The sequence below is a fragment of the Propithecus coquereli genome, unplaced genomic scaffold (assembly GCF_000956105.1).
Source record: "Propithecus coquereli isolate 6110/MARCELLA unplaced genomic scaffold, Pcoq_1.0 Scaffold9, whole genome shotgun sequence".
Classification (NCBI taxonomy): Eukaryota; Metazoa; Chordata; class Mammalia; order Primates; family Indriidae; genus Propithecus; species Propithecus coquereli.
This window is the reverse complement of record NW_012155284.1, coordinates 6,082,848-6,110,303: the sequence shown is the minus strand read 5'-3', so window position 1 is coordinate 6,110,303 and position 27,456 is coordinate 6,082,848. Positions and strand designations below refer to the sequence as shown.

Below are 27,456 nucleotides of genomic sequence, written 5' to 3'. Positions count from 1 at the left end.
ATCTGAATTTCCTCTTTTGGGAGCACACAGCTTTCTGTTGCCTCTCTGAGTTTCCTTTCAGAGAGGCATTTGAAATCTCTGCAGTCAGATGGCTTGCTCACAAGCCAGCTAGATCTTTTCTGACACATTGGCTTAAGAGCTTGTGGTTCTTGCCAGATATTAGTCCAGAGGGAAGCACTAGTTTGAGCAGATGTTCAGCATCATCAGGGTGGGGGTGGGAGGTACCACTGCTGCATGTGTCCTGCTTGAGAGCTCAGTCCCCCAGTCCTCTGCCTTCACCTGGGCCTTCCCCTCTGCTCTCTGAGTCTCCTGTGGCAGTGGTTTGGGTGTTATGGCAAATGTCACCCAAGGGGAATGACTCCTTTCTTTTGATAGGAAAAACAATCATGTCCTGTCTTTGATTTCTAACTTTTTTCCCAATTCTTTTTTTTTCCCAAAATATTAAGGTGGTATAAATGTTTTAGGTTACATGGATCACTTTTATAATGCTTGAGTCTCAGCTAAAGGTGTGCCCATCACCCAAATGGTGTTCATAGTACTCGTTAGGTAGGTTTTTGTCCCTCCCATCCTTCCCCTTGCCCTCTGGTTGATTTCCACTGAGTTTTACTTCCCTCTGTGTATGTCTGGGCTCCTCCGTTAGTTCCAATTTAATAGTGAGTACATGTGGTGTTTGTTTTTCCATTCTTGAGACACTTCACTTAGGAGAATCGTCTCCAGTTCCATCCAGATTGTTGCAAATGGTGTTAATTCATCTTTATAGCACACAGTCCGGGTCTGCTCTGATTATTTCTCTATGTGCTGCTCACACAAGGAAAAGTATGATTGTAGACTTGACGTTGATTAAAAGGGGGGGAAATGTCATTTTTATTCAAAGTCTTTGCCTTGTCAGGAAAAGAAAAACAAGTAACATTTGTGTAACTTAAAAAGAGAATAGTCTATCGTAGATAGATCTTATTTTTAAGCAAAAATCTTATTTGGTACCTGTGGCTTTTTTCTATCAAGGCAAGAGCACTACCAAGTTTTTCTCTCTAGGACATCTCACACGGCCACTGTAACATTTCTTTAGGCATCTTGTCACGAAGGGCGTGTGCCATAACCAGAGAGGTTATTTCAGATGCTAATATTTCCTTCCTAGAATTTAGGAAATATAATAAGGAGTATTTATCAGTTTTTTGGTTTTTTTTTTCTTTTGTCAAAGTGAGGTATTTTTGTTTAAAGTTCCTGAAGTATTGAGTTTGATACCATGTTTAGGCAATTGCTTAAAAAGCTAAAAATTTTAAAAACACACCATTGTGAACAGGCAAGAATTGTACAATATAGTAATTAAATCATCAGAAAGAGCTGAGAATTTTCCGTGGACATTTTGGAAGTGCATTACTCTTGCCTCCCCCCACGCCCTCCCACCCTGCCTTCTGCTGCGAGCTCCAAGGTCTCATCCTGTGTCTGAGTTGTGACGTGGGTAAGGTCTGCAGCTAGTGGAAAATAGTAAATGTGGAAGGTAAATTTCATACAAAATCTGCTAAATGTGTTTTCTCAGACTTGGATGCTTTGAATCCTTACTGCAAAGTTTATTTTTTCCAGTGATCTCCAAAAGGGATCATTATTTTAACCATGTAGCCTAGATGAGGAAGTTTTCTTCCTTTGAGTTTTTGCTTTCTAAGTTTGGTAGGTACCGTTCTTTGCAGGTCACCTCATTTGCTGTCTCTCAAATACATGAACTCTTAAGAGAATGCCCACTCTCTCAATGGACTAGAATGTCACAGTATCACACATTGATTTAAAGAAGTGGGAACGCGGGCCGAGACTCAGCAATCCTTCAAATGGGATTTTTCCTTTACTTAATAAACAGAGGAAGTGATGTGAATGTGCCCAGGGGGCTTCTGGGTAGGTCTTTTGGTTCCTGTGAGGTCATTTACTATGACCTCAACAGCTTGTGTTCTTAGAAACACACTAAACACAAACTTAAGCAGGTGATTTCAATCAAGTCAGCTGGAATGTACTCATTGCCAGGTGATCGGCCATTAGGAACGCACATTCTTTCTCAGACTTGGTTCTGTTAAGACCATTTATGGATGGGATGTTTAAAGGTATTTAAAACAGCCCACCCCAGGGGGTGTCCAGAGGATGACATGAAGTATCCCATGTCCTCCAGCTTATAAATCCTACAGCGTGAAATGATACTACCTTAGTTACATGGATAGTGCTTAGATTTGCGAGAGTTCTCCCAGTGTTTTGAGATAATGTAACTTTCATGTTAGAGGAATCCTTTTGCTTTTTTTCCCAAACCTATTTAAGTATTATAATCTGGAATAATTTCTAGGAGTTTTTGATTGTCTCTTTCTTCTTACTGGTAAATCTTTTTATTCTTAGCTAGTAGTGGTTATGGGGTTATCTATTCAGGAAATATTTAGCCAAATATTTTACCTTAATTTCAATGTCAAGATGGAGATACTTGCTAAAAACTAGAAGTGTTTGTTGTATATCATGGTATATACCATTTGTAAAGTGAGTTATGATCATCTTTGATGAAAAAATAACTGACAAAATGAGAAATAATGAGTTTGGTCTTAAAAATGCTTATATTCTAAGCTTTAATTCTGTATTAATGTTTGATATTATTCTATATTAATGTTTAGTTTACCAGTTCTTGTCCATCAGCACTAACCTAGGAAGCAAAAGCTTCCTGGTAGGTGTGTGTATATGTGTGTGTGTAGTATCTAAGTACTATTACTTTTATGACTGGGTGGTAGGTTTTTTTAAATAATGTGATATTGAGAAGTGGCCTCCAAATAAATCTATTTTACTAGAATTGCAAAAATTTTTCAATTCCATAGCTTGACTTCTGTATTTTTTCATTTCTGGACCTTATAATCTATATTCTAAGATCCTTTGGTGTGATAGAGGTGGTTGAAAATTAAACTAGAGGATATGTTTATTCCTCCTTTTATGTATACATCCATGAATTAGAACTCCAGATATTATTTTATCACTTAGTATTACATAAACAATATGTAAAATTAATTATCCATATTTGAAACTTAAAAGCCGTGGTCCCCAACCTTTTTGGCAGCAGGGACTGGTTTCATGGGACACAATTTTTCCATGGACCCCAGTGGCTGGCATGGGATGGTTTTGGGATGATTCAAGTGTGTTGTATGTATTGTGCAGTCAAACCTCTGCACTAATGTTGTGTATTTGCAGCTACTCCCCAGTGCTAGCATCACCGCCTCAGCTCCACCTGAGATCATCAGGCATTAGATTCTCATAGAGTGTGTGCAACCTGGATCCCTCGCATGCACAGTTTATAGCCAGGTTTGTGCTCCTATGAGAATCTAATGTCACCACTGATTAGAAATGGAGCTCAGGTGGTGATGCGAGTGATAGGGAGCAGCTGTAAATGCAGCTGAAGCTTCCCTAGCTTGTCAGCTGCTCAACTCCTGCTGTGCGGCCTGGTTCTTAACAGGCCATGGACTGGTACTGTTCCATAGCCCAGGGATTGGGGACTGCAGCTTAAAAGTATCCCAGAACGTACATGACTATGTTTATTTCTATGGAGGCTACCTATACTTCCCAGCCACAAATGGCTATTTAAGTTAATTAAAATAAATAAAATTTAAAATTCAGTTCTTTTTTTTTGAGACAGAGTCTTGCTCTGTTGCCCGGGCTAGAGTGCCGTGGCGTCAGCCTAGCTCACAGCAACCTCAAACTCCTGGGCTCAAGCGATCCTTCTGCCTCAGCCTCCCAAGTAGCTGGGACTACAGGCATGTGCCACCATGCCCGGCTAATTTTTTATATTTTTAGTTGTCCAGATCATTTCTTTCTATTTTTTTGGTAGAGATGGGGTCTCATTCTTGCTCAGGCTGGTCTCCAACTCCTGACCTTGAGCGATCCACCCGCCTCGGCCTCCCAGAGTGCTAGGATTACAGGCGTGAGCCACCATGCCTGGCCTAAAATTCAGTTCTTCACTGATACTAGCCACATTTTAAGTATTCACTGGTTACATGTGGCTAATGGCTACCATGTTGGAGAGCATATTTCCATCATTGCTCTGTTGGACAGCAATGGACTACATGGACCTGGAAATTTACTCTTCTTTAACACTATATAGGGAATTGCTTAATTTTGAACTATTAATGTCTGTTTTGGCATCCTTACAGAGTGGTAAAGTAGTTATCCAAAGAATAGAATATATGTCCAAACTTCTCTACTTCAGTTTTCTTTTCTGTATATCTCTACATTAAATTTTTCCAGTTCTGGTATTCTATGTTTCCATGTTCTAATATTTTAGCATTACAATCTAACATCTAAGCTAGGGTTACACCAGAGATTAGCAACCCTGCTGCTGCTTCTATGCAAAGTTATGCCCCCCTTTTTTATAACAGCTGTGAGCTATAATTCACATACCATAAAATTCGCTCTTCTTAAAGTATACAGTTCAGTGGTTGTATATATACAAAATGTTGTGCAGCCATTGCTACTATAAAAATTCAGAACATTTTCATCACTCCAAAAAGAAATCCTGGGTGGGACCCAGTGGTTCACGCCTATAATCTCAACACCTTGGGGGAGGCCAAGGTGAGAGAATCGCTTGAGGCCAATAGTTGGAGACTAGCCTGGGCAACATGCTGAGACCCTGTCTCTACAAAAAAGTTTTTAAAAATCAGCTGAGCATGGTGGTGTGCGCCTCTAGTCCCAGCTACTCAAGAGGCTGAGACACAAGGATCACTTGAGCCTAGGAGTTCAAGACTTCAGTAAGTTATGATGATGTCACTGCACTCTAGCCCAGGCAACAGAGTGAGACCTTGTCTCTAAAAGAAAAAAATAAAAATAAATCTAAAAAAACAAAGAACAAAAAGAAATCCCATACCCATTAGTAGACACTCCTCTCTCTTTCCATGCCCTGGCCACTATTAAACTACACTGTTTCTATGGATTTGTCCATTCTGGACATTTTGTATAAATGGAGTTTTATAATATGTGAACTCTTGTGTCTGGCTTTTTTTCCTTAAGGTGTTTTTAAGGTTCATCCATGTTGTATTATGTATCAGTATACTTCGTATTCCTTTCTAGGTCAAAAGTATTCCATCCTATGGATTTATCTTTTATCCTTTAATCAGTTGGATGTGAGTAGAATTGCTGGATCGATATATTTTATGTTTAAATTATTAAACATAATTCTGTGTTTGATATTTTAAGGAACTGCCAAACTATTTTCCAAGGTGACTACCCCATTTTCATTGCTGCCAGCAATGTATAAGGATTCTAATTTCTCTACATTCTCACCAACACTTGTTGTTTGTCTTTTTTATAACATTATCATTTTTTTTATTATTGCTGTCCTGGTGGGTGCAAAGTGGTATCATACTGTGGTTTGGATTTGCATTTTTCTACTGACTAATGATGTTGAGCCTTTTTTCATGTGCTTATTAGCCATTTGTTTATCTTCTTTAAAGAAATGTTTAGTCAAGTCTTTTGCTAATTTTAGATTGGGCTATTTGTCTTTGTTGAGTTCTAACCCAGTTCTTTACATACTTAAGTCCTTTTATTAGATATAGGACTTGCAGATATTTTCTGTTATTCTTTAGGTTGTCTTTTCACTTTATTTGAATAGTATCCTTTGAAGCACAAAAGGTTTAATTTTGACAAAGCCTCATTTATCTGTTTTCTTTTGTTTTTTTCTTCTGGCATCATAGCTAAAAAGAAATCGCCTAACCCAAATTCACAAAGATTTACTCCTATGCTTTTTTCTAAAAGATTTATGGTTTTAGCTTTTACAATTAGGTCTGTGATCCATTTGGAGTTAAGTTTTATGCATAGTGTGATGTAGGGATCCAACTTTATTCTTATGCATGTGGTGCATGTGGACATCCAGTTATCCTAGCACCATTTCTTATAGAGACTGTTCTTTACCTATTGAATTGTCTTGGCACCCTTGTCAAAAATCAGTTGACCATAAATGTAAGGCCTAATTTCTAGACTCTCAGTTCTATTCCATTGATTTATATGTTCATCTTTATGCCAGTACCATGCAATATTGATCACTGTAGCTTTTTAGTAAGTTTTGAAATTGGGAAAAGTCCCAACTTTGCTCTTCTTTCTTCAGGGTGACATGGGTTATTTTTGGTTCCTTGCATTCCCATGTGAAGTTTAGAGTCAGCTTGTCAATTTCTGTTTTTAAAAAAGATAGCTAAGATTTTGATAGGGGTTGCATTGAATCTGTACATCAATTAAGGAGTATTTCCACCTCAACAATATTAAATCTTCCAATCCATGAACGTGGCATGCGTTTCCATTGATTTAAATTGTCTTCAACCTTTTTCAGTGATGATTTATAGTTTTCAGTGTATAGTTGACCCTTGAAAAACTTGATTTTGAATTGCATGGGTCCACTTATACACAGATTTTTTTCAACCAAACCGTGAATCAAAAATGCAGTATTCACCAGATGCAAAACCCACTTATATGGAGAGCCGACTTTTCATACAGATGGGTTCTACAGGCTTGGCTGCAAGACTTGAGTATGTGTGGGTTTTGGTATATGTTGTGGGATCCTAGAATCAATCCTCTGCATGTACCAAGGGACGTCTCTATGTGTTTGTTCTGTTCCTTTTGTTCAATTATTCCTAAATATTCTTTTTGTAATTAGAATGTATTTGTAATTGGACTCATTATGAATTGAATTTTTAAAATTTCATTTTCAGATTGCCCGTTATGAGTATACAGAAACATAATTGGTTTTTGTATATTGATGTATCCTGTAGCCTGCTGTATTCGTTTACTAGCTCTACAATAGATGATGCTAGAGAACTTAGAAAGTACTAAGACTTAAAAGGAAAACTTTCTTCATTTTCCAGGAATTGTAGCTGTAGGGTACATTAATGAAGCTATTGATGAAGGGAATCCTTCGAAGACTTTAGAATCCTTGCTGCTACCTACTGCTAATATCAGCGATGTGGACCCAGACTGTGCCCAGCACTACCAGGATGTTTTATACCATGCTAAATCACAGAAACTCAGGGTAAGTTTTAGTGTGTTTGTTTCTTTTAAATTTACAGATTGGGCGGGAGGGTAGGAGGGAGGATTTTTTTTACCTCCTCATTAAATCTCGTGAGCTTCTTGTCCCAGTGATTGCCCATGAATCAGAATGGAAGTGATAGGGGTATTGTTTTCCTTGTGCCAAACATCAGGGGGAAGACAGCTCCAGAGCTGATTATTGCTTCTATTCTTTGACTAAAAACTCAGTTGTGGGTGAGTTCTTGTTCGGAGTCCAATTCATTGGATATTTTCTGAGTATATACTGCATGCACAGTGTAGTATGCAGCTTCTGGTATGGAAGAAGGGGTACAGAAGGGTGATGCCATTTGAATGTTCTCTAACCTTATCTTCAAAATGCTTAGAAATGCACTGAGGCAGTGGGCATCTCATATAGAACAGTGAAATAATAGGAGAGATAAGTATACAGCAAAGTGTCCAAACAGGTACACATAGAGGTGCAGAGATGGTTGGGCTTGTTGGGGACTACAATCCTAAGAGAAGCTGGTGTGGAGGTAGCGCAGGAGGTGTGTCTGGAAGGTAAGCAGAGTTGCTTGGGGGTGGGTGGAGAGCAGCATGGTGTGGGCAGGTAATGCAGTGCTAGGTGGACACCACCAGCATGGTTTGATCTGGGCATGGGAGCAGACTGGCCTGGCCAGAGTCCTCTTGAAGAGCCGTGTCTTTTATCTGGGTGCAGAGCTTGTGCTGCCATTATGAGGTGTCCCACAGAGACTTTCCACTCTGAGAAGGGTACTGGGCTGAGTATGAGGCTGTAGTATGACCTGTCACCTGAGAGGAAGTGATTCCATCTGGGACTAGCCACTTGTGGCTACCATGTCCCCAAGTGCAAACCCACCTGAAAGGGGTGGGCATTTCCTCTGTCTACATCTTAAGAGCTAGGAACTGCCTCATCTGAAACAGAAAAACATCCTTGAGAACCTTAAATAAAGCAAATATTTATTGAGAGCCTACTATTTGCCAGGCATGATATTAGGTATTTTATGCTTATTATCTCATTTAATCCTCATAGCAATTCATAACAGCCCTCTGAATCATTTTACTATCATTATTGTCATCTTTCTGAAGGTAATTAAACCAAGATTAAGTAATTTGCCCAAAACCATTAAAAAGGTAATTAGTTCTGGGACTACAGCCCAGGTCTGTCTGATTTAGAAACATCGTTCATGAAGACAGATGGGAAAACATGTTTCTTGCAGCTTTGTTTGCAATAACAAAAGACCAAAACAACCTAAGTGATGTCAAGCAAAAAAAGCATGCTTGCATGTGCATAAAAATGGAATACGTACCCACGTGTGTGTTGAGGGGCATATACACACTTATGTATGCATAAGGTATTTCTGAAAGGAGGGTACCTTCTGAAAGGTGAACTAGAAGGCTGGTGAAAAGGAGACTTCTTTTTCATTGTTTTTTTATTGTTTGAATTTTTAAATTTTTTAAAGAATGCATGTATTATATAGTGTTTCTAAACTTCTAGAACCCGGTATAAATCCCATTCACTCCGTGCTGCCACACTGCCTCGTTGAAGCTGGAGGGAAACAGCCCCCACAGTGGAGCCCTCTGTGCTGCTGCCTCTGGCAGGGACAGCAGTGGCATTGCCTTGCCCTCTGTGCTTTGCGAGCACTCCCACCTCCCCTCAGTCTTTCTCATTTAAGCCTCGTAGTGACGGTGGCGTGGCTGCTGTCTCCACTGATGTGAATGAGCCTGGGGCTCAGGGTGACAGCGGGGCCAAAGTACTGCCAGTGAGTGGGAGAACGAGGACTCAAACCCAAGCCATGTGTCCCCACGTCCCAGGAGAGGAAGGTAGCCACCTTCTTGCTGTTCTCACTGAGGTGGCTGTGGCAAGTAGCAAACTTAGCAGCACTGGAAGAGAAAGGTACTTGCTTCAAATCCTGCATATGCCACAAATGGGCTATGTGACCTTGGTCAAGTCACCAAATCTCTATATGCTTATTTTCTCGTGTGTAAAATGGAAATAATAGTACTTGTCTTACAGGATTATCGTGAGAGTTAAATGAGAACATATAACATGTAAATGTATTGTAAGTATATGTATATTTGTGTTTGTAGCTATAGTGTTTAGCATGGAGCCTGACACTCAAAGAAAAGCGTTTAAATAATGTAGCTATAGTATTATTGTGGGCCCTGTGGCTGCCTCTCAAGGGGTGAGTGATGTCTGCGTCACAAAGTCCTTACTAGGTACAGGGTCTGCTCCATCCATACCAAAGTTGGGATCTTCTGGGAGCAGGGTAGAGACAGACCTGGGTTACTTTCTGCCCACAGGCATGTGGCGGTTTGTCTTTGAGGTGAGGCTGACTCCAAACACCCAGGGTCTTTCGTAGGCAGGCAGTATAAGTCCATTCTGGAGCATTCCAATCAAAGGGCTCTAGGATGAGACAGAACTCCATAGGACTCCTCCAGGGCACTCACTCTGCCAGCTCTGTGTTGGGCATCCTTCCTGTGTGTAGAAGGAGTAGCAGCTTTCATGGTGTGATGAGAGCATTAAACTTAGAACCCAAAACCTAGAGATCTGGGTTCTAGCTCAGGCATTAAATCACTTTTGACCTATAAAATTGGGGGCTTGGAAAACATTGGCAATTGCCAGCAAATTTAAAACACTATAATTCCAAGCAATAAATCATATCTGGTTAAATTGATATTTTTAAGGACAATTTTCTTTCTTAGTACATTAATTTTAAAACTTTGTTTTCTCAGCCTGTTCTTTTTCCTTTGAAAAATCTGATTCTGTTGTTTGTTTGACAGGGTCTTTGTGATTGTTTTTTCACCTCTGCTACTTTGATTCCTGGAAATTTCCCATTATGTTTTTATGGTGGCTTTTCTGTGTCTTGCTTTCCCAAGGTCTGGCCTTGGAAAATAATAGGAGAAATTTATGTTGCTGGTATTATCAGTATAAAGTAAAGCTTGTGCCAAAGTATGAAGCCATTAAAGGTCACAATGGGTAACATCCTCATAGAATGGATGCTTAGTTTTATCGAAGACTGGGGATAGTGATGTAAATTCGTGAGGATTCTTGGTCTTCTAACACTATTTCAAGTACAACCTTATATAGGCACCAAATTCCTTTTGCCCCTTGGGAAGAGACAGGGTAATGGCATTGGCACATGTTTAGCAGAGTACAACACATTTTCTATGTCTGTTCGTTGCAGGAAGTGAATTGTGAGCTATTTTAAAATTAAAGGCTTAAGAACATAGGAATTACACCCCACCAAAAAGTTATGGGGGTTTTTTTGTGTGTTTTTTTTTTTTGAAGGATATTTTAATTTTATTTTTTAAATTTATTTTTTTTAAATAGATTTAGGGGATACAAGTGTTTTTTTGTTACATGGTGGAATTGTCTAGTGAAGTCTAGGCTTTTAATATACCTGTCACCTGAATAGTGCACAACGTTATCCAATAGGTAATTTTTCATCCCATACCCCCCACCCACCTTTTCCCTTCTGAGTCTCCAATGTCCATTAAGCCACTCTGTATGACCATGCATACCCATAGCTTAGCTCTCACTCTTAAGTGAGAACATATGGTATTTTTTTTTGTTGTTCCTGGGTTACTTCACTTAGAATAATGGCCTTCACTTCTGTCCAAGTTGCTGCAAAAGACATTACTTCGTTCTTTCTGATGGCTGGGTAGTATTCCATGGGTGTGCGGATATGTGTGTGTATAGACACCATGTTGTCTTTATCCACTCATTGACTGGTGAGCAGTTAGGTTGGTTCCATATCTTTGCAATTGTAATTTGTGCTGCAATAAACATATGGGTGCAGGTGTCTTTTTTTTAATAAAATGACTGACTTCTTTTCCTTTGGGTAGATCCCCAGTAGTGGAATTGCTGGATTGAATGGTGGGTCTACTTTTAGTTCTTTGAGAAATCTCCATGTTGTTTTCCTTAGAGGCTGTACTGATTTACATCCCCAGCAATAGTGTGTAAGCATTCCCTCTTCCCTGCATCCATGCCAGCATCTTTTTTTCAACTTTTTAATACAAGTTCTATTTTGTTCCTTGCATATTTACTCCATAAAAATTATGTGCTTTTAAAAAGTGAATATTGCTTTATTTTTTCCCTAAGTAAAACTGTATTGTAATTGATGACTTAATTTTCAGAAATCAGTTCCTTGTGGTGAAGTTTTTGTTATCTTGAAACTTATTTCAGATTTGTTTTCTTGCTCACTTTAGTGTTTACCTGATTTTCACTCTTCACATAATCATACACATACTGTAAAGGGTCTTCATGTGCAAGTTTTTTTTTTAATCTAAGTTCAATGAAATAGGAAACTGCACATTAAAAAATGCTTTTAAAATGGTTTTTTATTGTTTTGATGGTCATTACAAAGTGTATAGCCAATGCACATTCCTATGGACTTGTAAATTCATCTCAGCAATCCTTTATGCTTAAAGGTTTCCTCAACCTTGCTTCTATTCACTCCCACCACCCACCCTTAACCACTACTGTCCCCCACCTGTCTAACTAATCCCTAAGTTAAGGGAAGCATAGCTACCTACAGGAATATACTATTGGGCATTTGTAATAACATACCATTTCCCCGTTAAAAATGATGTTTAAGGAAGAAAAATACTGGATGCATTATTTTAAACTTCTAGATGACATTATTTTTTCCTCATTTCTTTTTTAATTTACCTAAACCAGGAATGATGATGTCCCATGTCATACAGAGTATGTTGCCTTTTCAGTACAAATTTAATGGGCTTTCATGGTGTTCAGATGCTTTGGGATTTTTAAAATTCATTCAACCACATGATATGCAAAACATGGAGCTGGGCCCCACGGAGCCTGGGGTCAGCAAGAAGCTCAAAGAAGAGTGGGGACAAGCACCTTCTACATAGTGCTTAATTGTTCATGGAATTAATATTTTTATATAAATGAATTATATATAGCTGTCATAATAAAATGTGTAAGAAAGTACTTTGGAAGTTCAAATGAGAAAAGTGACACTGCTAGCCTGAAAACCAGGGAAGAATGGTCCTTTGAGGACTTCAAGATGAGCAGAATTAAGGCAAAGATGTTAAGAACTAGCTTTCCAGTCAGAGGAAGAAGCAGAGAGAGAAAAAGTCAAGATCACAGCAGAGCAAGAGATGTGGCCGGTGCCTACGTTACAGGCAGTCAGGTTAGAAAGTTAGTCCTGAATGCTAGGCTTAAGGTTTATAATTGGTTGCAGAAGCAGTGGAGAGTCGGCAGAGGCTTTTGAGTGATGTATTCAAGTCGGTATCTGAGGAGCATGATCTGGCAGGACCTGTGAAATGGAGGGTAGGTTGGCAGTGAAGAGAATGAGGAGGCAGCAACGGTGGGACTGGGATAACGGACCCCAGTTATCTACGAAGATAGAGTCAGCTAGTGAGGCAGCCACCAGTGGGAGAGTCGGAGGAGACAGAAGGATCAAATATAATGCCAAAATTCAAGGATGGCAGTGCCACTCAGAGTTAGGAAGGCAGAGGTTTAAAGAACCAAAGTAGCAAGAAGGCAAGGTGGCAATGTGTCTGTTGCCATAAAGAGAGTAACGATATCTTTTCTTCTCATTAACATTTCTTAAAATATTGATAAAGTGTTTTAAAAAAACAATTACTAGTGCTTTTGTAATGTTTGATTTTTGAAGCACTATATCTTAGGAGCTCAAAAATGGTGCTAGAGAATAGAGCGGCTCGCACTGTGCATACGTCGTCCGAAGAACGTTTGTCTTCCCAGATAGCCTTCCTTGTTCTCTACGATGGTTTCATTGCTGTAAGGTAGGCAGTGGAGTGATCCTTGATTTTTGACATTAGAAAATAAAGGAAGGGATCTAAGCAACTGTTCAGGCTACCTAGGCACAAAGCTATGAGATAGATAAAGTATAAGCCATCAGTGCTGTCGTAGTAGTAGTTCGCATGGTGAATAATAAGTATAATATTGCTTGGAGCAAAGCAAATAGTAAAAATCACGAGGATGAGGAGACTTGCCTTGACATACCACAACCATCTGTGATCGTACGCATTTAGTGTCCGGATGATGGCTGTGTAGCAGTAGATAATAACCACAAACGGAATTAAGAATCCAAAGAATGCTAAGGAGACGAAGTAGAAGAGTTGGAAGAGCGACGAGGACTCGCATGTGTTGTGGACATCATGGCAGGTGGTGATATCTGGCTGGACAAGATAATACTCCTGCTTCAGGATGAGAAATGGCAGCATGTATAAGAAAACCGTTGCCCACACCAATCCGCATGTCAGCAAGGCGTAGGTGCGCTTGGGCAGCCCCCGGTAAGTGAAAGGATGGACAATGGCCAGATAGCGGCTGATGCTGATGCAGGTGAGGAGCAGAATGGAGCAGTACATGTTCCCGTAGAAGATGACTGTGGTGGCCCGGCACATGACCTCTCCAAACACCCAGTTGTTCCCATTGAGATGGTAAGCTATCTTAAAGGGCAGCGTGACACACAAAAGAAGATCTGCAATGGCCAGGTTGGTGTAGAAGACAGCCGTACAGACGGATCTGGTCCTGAAGAAGAGCATCCACAGGGTCACAGCGTTGGCTGGCACACCAACTACAAACACCAGGATGTAGACAGCAGGTATCAGTTTGGTACTTAAGGAGCTGCTCAGGTACCCAATGGTAGCATTATTCACAAGGAGATTTGAAGCACTTTCTTCGGGGCACTTACTTTTTACAGTTAGGGTGTCTTGTGTTCTGCCTTCTATGGCAGAATGGGGGAACACTTCAAAAGAATTTGGGGGAGCTCCACGAAAGGTCTTAATAGGTAAAGTTGGTGTTGCCGAATTGTCTGCATCATCTTTCATGCCTATAAACGAAAGGAAGTATTAATATGTGATTCGTTGCCAAGCCCTATCTGTGGTTCAAGAGAAAATAAAATGAAGTGTCTTATGCTATATAATTTTTATGGTTACAGAATTTAGGATCGTTTTTATTTTAAAAAATCATTATAGATAATCAACAAGCATGTGTTTTAGTAGATATCATATGCCCCAGCACCATGCTATCCCATGCAGGAACAAAAACTAGATGAACACTGCTTGTAAGGAGTTTATAATACTATTGGAAGAAAAAAAATAACCCATGAGAACATTATAGGCAAATGTTATGTTGACTACAAACTGTGTAGGTATTCAGACAATAGTCAACTGATTCAGATGTATGAGCAAAACTTCAAGGAAAAGATAAACTTGAGCAAAGATAGCAAAGTGCATAAAGAGATGGAACTTCATAGATGAATAAGATTCTGCTGGTGATGAATGGGCACAGGCATAGTGTTGGCTGTCATGGGATCTGGGGATACCAGATAAGTTGATTTAGCAAATTTTTATTGCATATTTATGTGCTAGTGGTATAAAGTTTTAAATGAGCTCCATTCCTGTTAATAACTTTGACTAGTGGAAAGATGCATAGCAGTGCATTATATTATGCTAACAAGGTACACCTGAGAGATGAAGTTGAAACAGAGTAGGTGACAGCCAAATTCCTGAAGGGCCCCTAAACTGTCCTATGAAATCATGTGCTTATTCTTAGATACTGGGGTTGCATACACACTTTTGAACAGAGGAATTACCATTGTGGTAGACAGATTAATGGTCCCCCAAAGATTCCACCTGCTAATCCCTGGAACCTATGACTGGGTTGCTTTACATGGCAAAAGGCACTTTGCAGATGAAATATAACTAAGGATCTTAAAGGTGAGATTATCCTGGATTGTCCAGGTGGGTCCGATATACTCATGAGCCCTTATAAGAGGGGAGGCAAGAGGATCAAAGTCAGAGGTTTGAAGATGGACGAAGGGCCATAAGCCAAGCAATGCAGGGAGCTTCTAGAAGCTGAAAAAAGCAAGAAAGCAGATCCTCCTCTAGAGCCTCCAGAATGAACGCAGCCCTGCCAACACCCTTGGTTTTAGGATTTCTGACCTCCAGAAATATAAGCTAGTAAATTTGTATTGTTTGAAGCCACTCAATTTGTGATAAGTTGTTATAGCAGTAATTAGAAACTAATAGAGCCATGATTTTGAGTTGTGTTGAAGATGACTTTGGTGACACAGAATAGCTTGAACTTAGAGGCAAGGGGGCCTGATCTGACTGTAGTCGTTCAAACTAAAGATGGTGCGTCACTCAACTAGATCAATGTTGTGGAAAGGCAAAGGAGAACACGTGAGACCCTGTGATGGGGACTCCAAGGCACTTGGCATCTGGTTGGCTGTGGGGTGGTGAGGGAGAGGCAGGGGGCAAAGATGACTTGCCGGTGGGGGGGCTGCCATTAGCTGAGGTGGGACAAGAGACAAGGGAGCAGGATGGGGGAGAAGCTATAATCTCGGTTTTGGGTATTACTGAAGATGAGTTGCCGGTGGGATATTACTGTGTAAAATATCCAACAACTAGTTAGATAGAAGACTAGATATGGAGCCCCAAATTCCAGGAGCCCAACTTAGAGGTGTGGGTTATTCTCATCTGCATGGAGGCTACAGTTTAATTTAGTAGGAGTGGTTGAGATGGCCTAGGGAGAGATAAGAAAGAATCCAAAGGCAGACTTTAAGGAGAACAGAGACAAAGGAAGAAAAATCAGAAGATGAAATTGCTTATGATGTCCTAAGAAATTGGAAATGAAGTTTTGAAAGGATAGAAACACATCAGCTATAATGCTATAAACATTTGGCATTACTTGGCATGTTGATGTTAACAATCCTAATTCCTGAAAGGGCAATTTCAAAAACAAAGTAAACACTAATGCTCAAACTTGTTTATTATTATATAATTTTTTCATAAATTAATCTTTGACATGTATAGAAACTATTCTCTGAAATTTCTAATGTTACCTTAAAGATGGACTTTTATGCTCAATATAAACCTCACACTTACCACTTTAAAATGCCCATACTCTGCCAGTTATGTCTTGTCCCACAACCTCTGAATTCCTCCGAGTTGAATACTGAGGTTAGTGTGTAGTAACCTCTTTGTCATTCAGAACCAGTTTCCCTTCCTGCTTTAATCCCCAGCTGTTTGCTCACAGGTGAAATCGAAGCCTCCCTCATAACCCTGGGATCGCACAGGCTGCATTCAGTGTGTAAAATACAGGAAGTGCAGCCTGACAACCGGGCATGAAGCTGATCAGGTGTCAGTTAAGGAAAGGTAGATTAAAGAAAAGGAAAGAAAAGTGGGGAGGCGGCATTCCTCTGTGCCCATATTTAGATGTGATCTTTAAAGGTGTGTCGTGTGACATGAGTTCAGCCACACAAACCCTTCCACTCACTTACGCAGCTTAGAAAAGTTCTTACATCTGACGTGACCCAAAGAGAAATGCCTTTGAAGACAGGAACAAAGCTGGAGAATGGTGGCTGCAGAACATACAAGTTGTTTCCCTTCAGGATCTGATAAGGGCTGTTGAAGTCAAGTGTTTGTCAGTTTTCAGAAAATTCCTGTGATTGAGCAAGATTGTGTGTCTACAAACATGCCGAACAGCGCCTGTGTCTGTGGAAAAGCTCAATTGATTCCATTTTCCGTGAGAATTCCAGATCTGGTTCTGCTTAAATAAGCTTTTCATTCCTTAGAGACTGGTTTTGCTCAAGAATAGCACTCATTGTTAAATTTTATTTTTTGATGTATTTGAATTCTTTATACATATTTCCATTTGGCATAAGATATCTGAAACATTTTTTCAACCTGGGAAAAGGCCTTGGTGAGGGGCTAATGCAGAGAGGGGACTACAGCTGCTACGTAACAGATCTTTACTTTCTCCCTCAGCCCCTGTGGAAGAAAGCAAATGCATTGCCTTTTACTAAGTCTCTTTAGAGCCCCCTTTTTCACTGCCACCAAACCCCAGTAGCTCCTTGAAGGAAACACCTCCACAAACCTTGTTTCTTTTGCAGTTCTGCTGTTCAGCATTGAGGCTCGTTCACTCCCAGAAAGAGCAGGCACTTATCCTGTCCCTAAATCCTGCATGTGCCACTGTGGTCCACCATGGGTTCTCTTAAAACTCTGACATGCCCAGGGATTCCAACTATCCATTTAAGCAGCATTCCTTTACAGGGCATTGTTTTTCCTTTGATTTTGGGTTTTTTCCCCTGCTGTACCCGACCTCTCGCCCTCCTAGCAGTGTCGACTGGCATATGACGTAACGGTGAAAGGACGGTGGACACAGACCTATCCCAAACTGGTTAATTTGGGAGCAAGCAGATTATTACAGGCTAACGTTGTGATTAGTAAAATGGGAAGCACATTCGAGATTGAATAGTAGTGTTTGGGAGATCTTATTTCTAAAAATAAAAAGTCATACATGAGGATGAGGAAACTCCCTGGTACCACAGAAAGTCAAAGAAGGTATTTCATTTTGGAAACACTGATTTATTAGCATTGCTGGCTACTGAAAGCAGATGACTTGCTCTTTCCGGCAATAATCTTGTTTCCCCCATTTGTGTCTGACCAGGAGGTATAAACATAGGATGTTTTCTTAATCCCTTGAAAAAGGGCTATCTTTGCTAAATCAGAGGAAATTCTTACAAACCACAAAAATGTCTTACAAAGAAAATTGCTTCTTGACTTAATTGTAGATATCTAAAATCTTGAATATGCCACCAATTTTTAAATGTCAGTGGAGAACAGAGTCTTTGACAAGAGTTGAATAGAGTGAACAAACTGTAGATATTCACTTCTACGGTTCTACCTTTTAATAACTAAAATTAAACTGTGCCTTTGGGGTTTGCAGTTTGTGTGAGATGTAAAGAAAATTAGGTTCAGTTGAATCTTCATTCGTAACACAAACCAACATCCCCATCCTACCCCACAAGGAAAGAACTTACCGCTTTGACAAAAAGAAGGCACCAGAAGCAGTAGTCCAGCAGCTGCAAAGATGAGGTCTTTCATTTTGATGAACTGAATCCTGTTTCCCAAATGTTGTCAAATGTGTAAAATCATGGAGCACAGATTCACCCCAGTTCCATGTGTTAGCAGCAGATGAAAGCCTTGCTCTGTTGGTAGAAGTATGCCCTCCTGCGCTGTGCAGGCAGGAAACATGCCCTAGCCCTCTGCAGGGAAAGGATGTGACCCACTCGCTGTTTCAGTGTGCGTGACTCAGGCCAAGCCTCCGAGCGTGTTACGTTACCCCTCAGAAAGTTATTTAACTCTTACCCACCCCTGGCAATTTGTTCTGCACAGATGCTGTGATTCTCACCCAGTAAATTTATGTGCCTTTGAAGAATGGCAGAAAGTATACAGCCTTTTATAGAGCTAAGCCAAAAATAAATGCCGAGTAGCAGTTATTAATAGTTTTGAATCTGTCCCATTATCTCATTTTTAACTCATTTTTTAAAATACAGTTCCAAGGTGTAATTTCTACTTAATAATTGAGCTGTCAGAAATTATCCTTTTCTTTATCCTCCCAACTATTTCAAATCTTAATTCTTAAACATATTACATAATTATAAATTAATTAAGGAAAGCAAACTTTTTAACAAGTTAACATTGCTTGAGTACTTGATTACTTTGAAAATTCTCCATCAGTGTCAAATGGGTCTGAATTTGTCATCAGTGAGTGCCTGGCCAGAACTTGATTTTATATTTGTTTTGAGGGGGGATTTGAGAGGGTTGGGATTCTTTTTTTTTTTTTTTTTTGCCATAGCTCAATCTGTTTTGAGCCTTTCAGTAACTATTGAGTCAGATAACTGGCAAAACCTCCCAAACAACACTATTTGATTAAACTAAAATCATAATGCAATATTGAAATGCAAAGGACTCCCTTTATTCCATGAGTGTTGGTGAGTAAGTCTGAATAAGATTTTTTTTAAATTGTGATAAAATATACATAACATAAAATTTCCCATCTTAACCATTATTAAGTGTTCCGTTCAGTAGTGTTAAGTACATTCACATTGTGCAGCATATAAGCTTTTATGAGTTATATTCTGGAGCATATGATTTAATATATAGTAAAAAACTTTATTATAACAGATTTTTTCTGTAATTAAAAAAACCTAAGATTAAACTAGAAACCAGACAACCCAACATCTTGCTGCCAATAAAATGCAGCAAATTTCACAACACTTACAGGCTGAGGGATAAACTAAGAAAGGAATTAATCTGCGGGAACTTTCACATCCTTGATTAAATTTCATCAGACCAAGAATTTCACAAAGGTCAGTGTTTACTACTTCAACTACAAATACATGGTTACGCAAACTAAGATAGAATGCTATTGTATAAATAGGGACAAAACCCTGCAGAATATTTAAGGTATTTTTTGTTTAATTAAAACTTTTCTACAAGTCATCTAAATGCAGGAAGTTATCACTTGATTCGCACATGGCCTAGTTTCTAGTCTTGTCATTCATTTGTAGTTCTTACATTGAACCTGGCTGCTTAGCTGTGGTAGAGATGGGGCCATCCCGTAAATATAGTAGTATTTCCAGTCTTCTGGTGAACAGTCGAAATAGGAGACTTTACTTGGCAGGATTTGATTTTCATTCTTGGTTTTATCTTTAATTCTAGCAGTCTTTACTTCAGTGAGTCATGGTTTAAACCGTTGACTTAAATTCATTGATTTGCAAAGTCTCTCTTTAGTTTGGCTTATAACACAAACACTTTAAGCTTTGAAGTGGGATTGTAATCACTTTCTCGGTAAAAGTCTGCATGGTGCATCTTCTACAGTGACTAGTCGTGAAGGAAAGCACAAATACCCTTCAAAAAAACTGAGGCAGATATCAATGAACTTTTATAGAGCTTAGTATTTAGCCTATACCTGGGGTGTACTGAGTTCTCTTGGGGCTTGGAAATAGAGAAAAAAGAGTTCCTGCTTCCCTGTCTCTCTCTACCTCTTCTGGTCTTCCCCTTTCCATCTTGCTTCCTGTTTGAACTTCCCCCCTCCATTCTTGAAAGAAATGGAAAACCTTACTGACAGCTGATGGTTCCCACGTGGCCTGCCGTGTAGCTAGAGATGATTGTGGAAGCAAGTGCCAAGCCTTCCCCAGAGGTTCCCTTTGGCCCGGATGTTGCAGGATGAAACAATAGAGATTCTGTCTCGTTTTCAGAGCTCTTTCCACATGCATTATCTCAGGTTAGCCCCTGAGGGAAGTAGAGTTAGAAGCCTGCCAGAGGAGCTGGGGACTGTTATTTTTCCTTCCTGCCCCCATCCATCCCGAGTCCTAAATGATGGAGTTGGTTCTCCAGGCTCCAGTGTTGGAGTCTTGTCTTTTCATTCACCACAGTCTTTTTTTTTGTTCTAATACAAAAAATGTATTTACTAAGAAGCATTCAGAATGTCAACAAAACAGCTGCAACTTCTTTTTTTGCAATTACAGAGTGGTATTCAATTAACAGAACAACAATTATTTCATATAAGCTGCATCAGAGACAACTGAAGATGAAAAAACTGCCATCCCCATACATAACTAATTTGTGCTGTACACCAAGAACAACCTGCTTTAAATTTCCATGCTAATTTACAACCCGCATACTGTACCAGGCAAGGTTAGTGGCTATTGAAAATACCACCAGACAGGGCTAGCTAAAGACACATTCGGTAGTGTGTTAACTATACACAAAAGACACTGTACAGTTTAAAAACAAATCTTACACAGTCTTACATTTCAGTTTTTTTCTTTAAAAGGAATGAGTTGTATACAGGGGGGTTAAATGCTTTGCAGACAAGAAAAAAAACTGTGCTAGAACCAACTTATTCATCATCATCATCTTCATCTTCTCCATCTTCTTCCCCCTTTTCCTCCTCTTCCTCATCTTCCTTTTTCTTGCTTTTTTCAGCCTTAACGACTCCCTTTTTTGCTGCATCAGGCTTTGCTTTAGCTCGGTATGCAGCAACATCTTTTTTGTATTTTTCCTTCAGCTTTGCAGCCGCCTGTTCATAAAGCTGCTTGTCACCTGCAGCCGTGTCATTCCACATCTCTCCTGGTATCATCTCCATATCTCTGCAACATCACCAATGGATAGGCCAGGATGTTCTCCTTTGATTTTAGGTGATACTCAGAACAGAACAAGAAAAAGGCCGAAGGAGGCCTCTGGGATGCATTGAGATCCTCGACCTTCTTTTTTGTTTCCGCTTTAGGAGGCATATAGGTTTTCATTTCTCTTTCATAACGGGCCTTGTCCGCCTTTGCTGTATCTTCAGACTTTCCTTTCTCTTTAGCAGACGTGATCTTCCACCTGTCTGAGCACTTCTTCGAAAACTCTGAGAAGTTGACTGAAGCATCTGGGTGCTGCTGCTTGTGCTCCTTCCGACAAGTTTGCACAAAGAATGCGTATGATACGTTTTGCCTCTCGGCTTCTTAGGATCTCCTTTGCCCGTGTTTAGTTATTTTTCCTCAGCGAGCCGCCCAGTGCCCATCGGGCTCTCACTTGCCCTGGCGCTGTCTCTGTGGAGCTCAGTGTGCTGCAGTGGCTCACTGCAGTCGTGACGTAGGATTTACAACACATCACCCATTCATTCCTATGTATAGGTAGCAAGTTCCCATTTTTTAAATGGAATGTCACATCTTCCCCGAAAATATTTCTACTGTTAACAATTGCAATATTGGACAAGTATTTATAAAACAGTTGCTACCTGGAAGCCCCATTTAATGTATGCCAGCACTGCTTTTATAGCAGTATCATCGGAATCAACTCAAAAGTAAAATAGTAAAGATAATTCAGTATGTTTTCACTGCTGCTCTCACTTCCTTTCTGAAACTGTGCTTAACTGCTTAGTCTTTTCTCCCCCTGCAACTCAACACCTTGCCAAAGGTTAATCCTTCCTTGCCTATTTCTGGATTATGTATCTACAGCTAATACTGCCCTGATCACATTGTGTTATAATTTCCTTGACACATCTGTCTCTTAAACTAGGCCATTAGCTCCTTGAGGGCAATCACCGTGTGTTTGGTTTTGTCTCTGTATCTGATAAATCCAAGTATTACTGTGTTTCCCTCAAATTTAAAATATCCCGTGGTACTGTGGGGCACCCCTTGGAACATAGTTTGGGAACCAAGGTTATTGAACGACTCGGGGAGAGAGTATTTGACTAGGGTAGCCAGGAAGGACTTTTTGGAGGAGGTAGCATTTGAGTTTAGGCCTAAAAAATAAGAAAAGGCCGGCAGCCATGCAGGTAGAGTAGAATGCTATGGTCTGGAGGAGGCTGCTGTGAAGTTCTGACAGGGAATGGGGAAGTGGAGGGTGTGAGGTGAAGCCAGAGGGGTAGTAGGCAGGGACACATCATTAGAGCTCCACAGTCTGGCAGAAAGGAGTTTGTGCAGGGGGAAGCTTTTGGGGGAGTGTAAGCAGAGGAGTGATGTAATAAGATGTCCATTTTGAAGAGATCATCTGGTTCTCAGTAGAGGACAAACTTGGAAGCAGCAGAAGCAAATAGACTGAGCAGCTGTCCATTGGGAGATGATGGTGGGCTGGGAAGAGTGGTCAGATTTGGAGTCTGTTTCTTGTACAGTATAAGGCAATGCTTGGTAGCTGATTAGTAAGAATTTGTGGAAATTACACTAAAATGGCTCCTGAAAAGCAGTTATTAATCCTGTTTTCTCATCATTCACTGTTCTTTTATCCTATGACATTGTTGACAGGATCCTGAGAGTGTTTCTAAAATTCTTTGGCTGGATGAGATACAGCAAGCCATCAATGAGGCCAACGAGAACAAGGACAGAGTGAAACAAGGTAAGCACGTGGCGCCTTTTGTTCATGAAACTTGCTTTGCTTGTATTTGGTATGTGCCTGAAATCATTTAATTTTTAACTTCTGGAAAGATTTGGACTCTCTTACCAAGGTTTAGTTCTTGGTAAAAATTAGTTGGTTGCTCTATTTTCAGTGATTAGATGCTATCTCCAACAAAATTCGATAGTGTTGCCAAACAAAATCCTGAAAACAAAAAATGCTTTCTAAGCTCTGAAATTTTATGATTGAATCAAATTCTTTTTTCTCCTTTTCCTTGGAAAACTAGCCCATTTCTCCTTAATAAATGTCTGCTCTCCTTTCCATGCCCCTCATTGTTATTGGTCAGGGTTTTCCAGAGAAACAGAATCAATAGGATAGATCTAACTATCCATAGGTAGGTAGATATACACATGTATATACATTTACATATAGAGGGAGAGAGTGTATAGGTATTTTAAGGAATTGGCTCACTAGACTAAAGAAGATTGCAAGTCCAAAATTTGTAGGTCAGGCTGGGCTGGCAGGGGCCAGGTGTCAGCACTTAGTCACTCAAGGTGAGTGAGTGTGGTTACTGTAAGGAGCGGTAATTTGAATAGCCTGACTCACAGAGACCTATGGAATTGGCTAATTGATCATGGCACTCCTAGAAGTGAAACAGACTGGTAAGCTACTCAATTCGTACTTAATCTATACAAGTAGAAGAGTTCTAGATCAAGTGAACACAAGTCTAATTTGACTCATCAAAACAAAGAGTCACAGCCCCTCAGTAAATTCCCAGACTGAAGCCAGTTTACAAACCCAGAAACCCTCGAATAAAGGGGAGGCCAGTCCCTTTGAGGAAGGACCCTACCACATGACCAGAAATTTATACTGTTAATCTTCCAGACTCTCCCAAAGGAACCTGTGGCCTTTTATCAGGGTGACTGTGCTTGGTGAAAGGGACATAACCAGACTTTTCAGGGATTACTGGTCACTGGCTCTGAACTGACACTAATTCCAAGAGACCCTAACTATTACTGTCATCCGCTAGTCAGAGTAGGGGCTTGTGGAGGTCAGGTGATCAATGCAGTTTTAGCTTGGGTCCGTCTCACAGTGGGTCTCCAAACCCACCTTGTGGTTACTTCCCCAGTTCCATAGTACATAATTAGAATAGGTATAATCAGCAGCTAGCAGAATCCCCACATTGGTTCAAATGATGAAAATTTTTATTTTATCTTAACCCTCTATTTTTAAGGAGGAATAGTACGAAACTGCACACAACAATCTGAAATAGCTTCTAAATTGATATACTAACACTCCATATTATGAATACCCTACATAGATTAAAATAAGATTCCTAAAAGTATAGTTCATTAACCTGCCAATTCATGGCATAATTAGGATTTCTTCTATTGTATCAGATTAGCGTGCTCTTAAGATGCCTTAGTATTATTCCACTGATGTGCTTTTAACTTTGGAAACATCTGTGAGAAACATCTGGTTTTTATTTTCTTAGCTCAGAAAAATATGTCTATTTCTCAAACCCAAACTTTTATACCCTTAGGAACTTTGAAGTCTTTCCTTTCTAGCACTCTACTCCTTAAGGAAAAAAGTAATAAAGTCGAAGTGTGTAGGTAAGAGATTTAAATATAAAACTGAAGGCAACCATGGTCTGAAGAGACATTTTTAAGAAATTAGATTGTAATGTAGATATCCAAATAGCCTAAAGCGGTTATGATTTTTCTCTTAAAGATCAAACCAGTTTAGAAGTTATTTTATTCCTTTTATTCATTGTTCTTCTTACATTTGGCCTGCAAATGTTGATTCTGTTTTTCACATTGAAGACTCATGGCTCTATTGACTATGAAAGTGAGAGATTTTCTCAAATGTGTGATTTTGGACTCTATACTTACACATCTAAAATCCCATCTTCTCTCTCTGTCCTGTCTCTCTGAAGAGTTGATATATTTTCTTCTATGATATATACCAACAACAAAAATTTTCTGAAGTTAAATCTATCTATATTCTGATGTCAAGAATTTTCTGGGTCGGGCACAGTGGCTCATGCCTGTAATCCTAGCAATCTGGGAGGCTGAGGCGGGCGGATTGTTTGAGCTTAGGAGTTTGAAACCAGCCTGAGCAAGAGCGAGACCCTGTCTCTACTAAAAATAGAAAGAAATTAATTGGACAACTAAAAATATGTAGAAAAAATTAGCCGGACATGGTGGTGCATGCCTGTAGTCCCAGCTACTCGGGAGGCTGAGGCAGAAGGATCGCTTGAGCCCAGGAGTTTGAGGTTGCTGTGAGCTAGGTTGACGCCATGGCACTCTAGCCCAGGCAACACAGTGAGACTCTGTCTCAAAAAAAAAAAAAAAAAAAAAGAATTTTCTGGGTTTTCAACAGGAATTTAATCTTACTTTTAGAAGCATTCCTTATCCTTTGTATACAGACTTGAAACAGATTCTGGTCACATGCTATAAGCATCAAACATGCTCCCATATTATTTGATGAGAGAAAATGTGTTGGCCCGTATATTTTACCACAAGCAAAATTTAAAAGGGCAGAGTAACCAAAGTCTCCTTCGTTTTGGCCTAGGGTTCACTTTCACTGGAGTATCTTGCTTGCTTAAAGTAGATTTGCGTCTATTTTTGACTCCTTAGAGCAATGTTTCACAACCTTTTTTTCATTATTGCACCCTAAGGAATCTTTTTAGACTTCTTTTTGCCTAATCACTCCTTACCATGAAATTTTAATGCCACAGATATAGTGTATACCTATTTATGTGCCATATGTAAAACTTACACATAAAAGGATTTTTTTCATTCCCACCCCACAAAAACCAATTTTTGCACTATTGGGGGTTGTAGTGCTTGCATTGCAAATGCATGCCTTAAGAGAGCCTGCTGGTATGGGACTTAAGATAAAAAGCAAACATTTTTTGAATCTCTTGGGAGATTTATGGGAGGCTTTTTAATTTGTTCCTTAGCAGAAACATCCCTGACTTTCTGGAGATCATTTAACATCTTCATCTATTTAGAACTTAACTACAACCCAGAGATTAAGTAAAACAATCCAAGTAAATGTCCCAAAGCCTGTACACTGGAGCTGATCTACTTTACTTACTGGGGACCCCTCAGACTACAGTTTGAGCCTGTTGATTCTTAGGCTTGACTCTATTATAATATCTCTGGTTGTCTCTCTTCCTGACTCAGAGGACATCAGAAGCCACAAATCACAAAGTGGAAAGTGTTTGGCTGCCATAGGCAGGCGCACAGATGTCAGTAAGAAGTGGTAGTTAGTTGACTGCAAAGGAAGAGGGAAAAGCTAAAAAGCGTAGGAGTTCGAGGCCATTTAGGGTGGAGAAAATAAGCCCAAACACCTCTGTAGTCCTCAGAAGTATCACTAACTATATTATAGCACAGGACAATTTTAATGACAAGAAGGACTCTTCTGGCAGCTCTTAGCAGACATTAAGTACCTACTGTGTACCAGAGACTGTGGGTAGAATGAAGAGCAAGATAGCAACTGTTAAGGTATGTTTTAGAGTTTTGTTGAAAATGGTTCTATTAAGATGAGAACTGGTATGTAAGGAATTAGCCTCAGTTATCCGGGAACTGGCCTGTGGACCAGCTCCTCGCACATCAATACTCAATTATATTAATATGTGCAAGAAATGTGTGCCTTTTCTAGTATCATCTTTTGAAGAAAATAGCATTTTACTGAGTTAGTTAGATGCAGCCATCATGTGTAATTCATGTGAGAATTCTGCATCGTTTACTTGTTACTTCTGCTTCTCTCAGACCACAGACTTCTCAAATGCTAGGACTCTATCTCTCTCCATCCCGGAGAAGAGGAGAGGAGCATGGTTCACCCATTCCCTCCTAATCTCTATACGCACAAGAACGTACTGCTGTACCTTTTGTTTGGCCACCGTTGGAGTGTGCTAGAGAAGTTCTCCTTTAGTCTTCATGTGGCCCTCCAGATTTGCATGGCTTTGGCTCCAGGATGCTGGAGGTTGAGCTGTTTTTCTTGCCTCTTCAGCCCCCATTGTGCTATGCGCATGTGAACATAGTTTGAGTACAGCAATGTCATTTAACACGTGTAGAGTTTGTGTGTGTAAGAAAAAATATCCATCTCTTCCCTCTTTTCATTAAGATCTTTTTTTATCAAGGAAATATTTTAACCTGGCTTCTTCCTTTGATTGGTTTTTGTTTGTTTGTTTTTTGTTCTACATTTCTAACTCACTGTATTTACAGATTGTGAAAACGGTAGTTCCGTTGGTTGGGCCACAACATTGTTACCTGGAACTGAAGGGATAATAAAGAATTCACTAAGTTAACTTTTCTTTAGGCAACCAAGAGTTCAATATGGTTTTGTTCATGGGGACAGCAGATATTTACAATGGGATAAAATGCTTGTTAGGTCTAAATTGGTTTCAGAGTCAAGTTTCTGGACTCCACTACACATGGGCACTCCAGCTGTGCCCTTCTAGAACATTTGTCAAAGTTGCTTATGACAGTCTTGCCACATATACTACCACAATACAAGAGAGTGCCAGGATTTCCATAGCTTAAATAACATTTTTTTTTTTTTTTTTTTGGAACAGAGTCTCACTCTGTTGACGGGACTATTAAATAACATTTTGTTTATCTTCAAATAGATGCCTTTGTAAAGCTAGTACTCAAAGACAGATATTAATGACCTAGGTCAGGGCTGCCCATCTACTGTTGTTATGCATTCACCCCATTTCATAGATTACTACAGCAGGCAAAACCTAGCAGG

General features: G+C 39.8%; 2 protein-coding genes and 1 pseudogene across 3 annotated transcripts in view; 1 reads left to right on the top strand and 2 right to left on the bottom strand.

The window, feature by feature from the left end:
• Window positions 1-27,456, top strand: part of IQGAP2 (IQ motif containing GTPase activating protein 2) — a 290,113-nt gene that overhangs the window by 187,736 nt on the left and 74,921 nt on the right. Inside the window, exons 13-14 of the mRNA XM_012664485.1 lie at window positions 6,855-7,018; window positions 22,608-22,698. Coding sequence (XP_012519939.1) covers window positions 6,855-7,018; window positions 22,608-22,698 — 255 coding nt within the window. The remainder of the gene's footprint in view (window positions 1-6,854; window positions 7,019-22,607; window positions 22,699-27,456) is intronic.
• F2RL2 (coagulation factor II (thrombin) receptor-like 2) lies at window positions 12,634-18,113 on the bottom strand. 2 transcript variants are annotated; one of them, XM_012664599.1, is made up of 2 exons: window positions 17,983-18,093; window positions 12,634-13,856 (listed from the first exon to the last, which is right to left on the bottom strand). In XM_012664599.1, exon 2 carries the CDS (start codon window positions 13,852-13,854, stop codon window positions 12,784-12,786), a length of 1,071 nt encoding a protein of 356 aa, XP_012520053.1. In that variant the 5' UTR covers window positions 13,855-13,856; window positions 17,983-18,093; the 3' UTR covers window positions 12,634-12,783. The 2 variants fall into 2 exon arrangements, with proteins under 2 accessions (XP_012520053.1, XP_012520052.1); XM_012664598.1 differs by having other exon boundaries at window positions 12,642-13,856; window positions 17,853-18,113.
• Window positions 20,720-21,349, bottom strand: LOC105826481 (annotated as a pseudogene).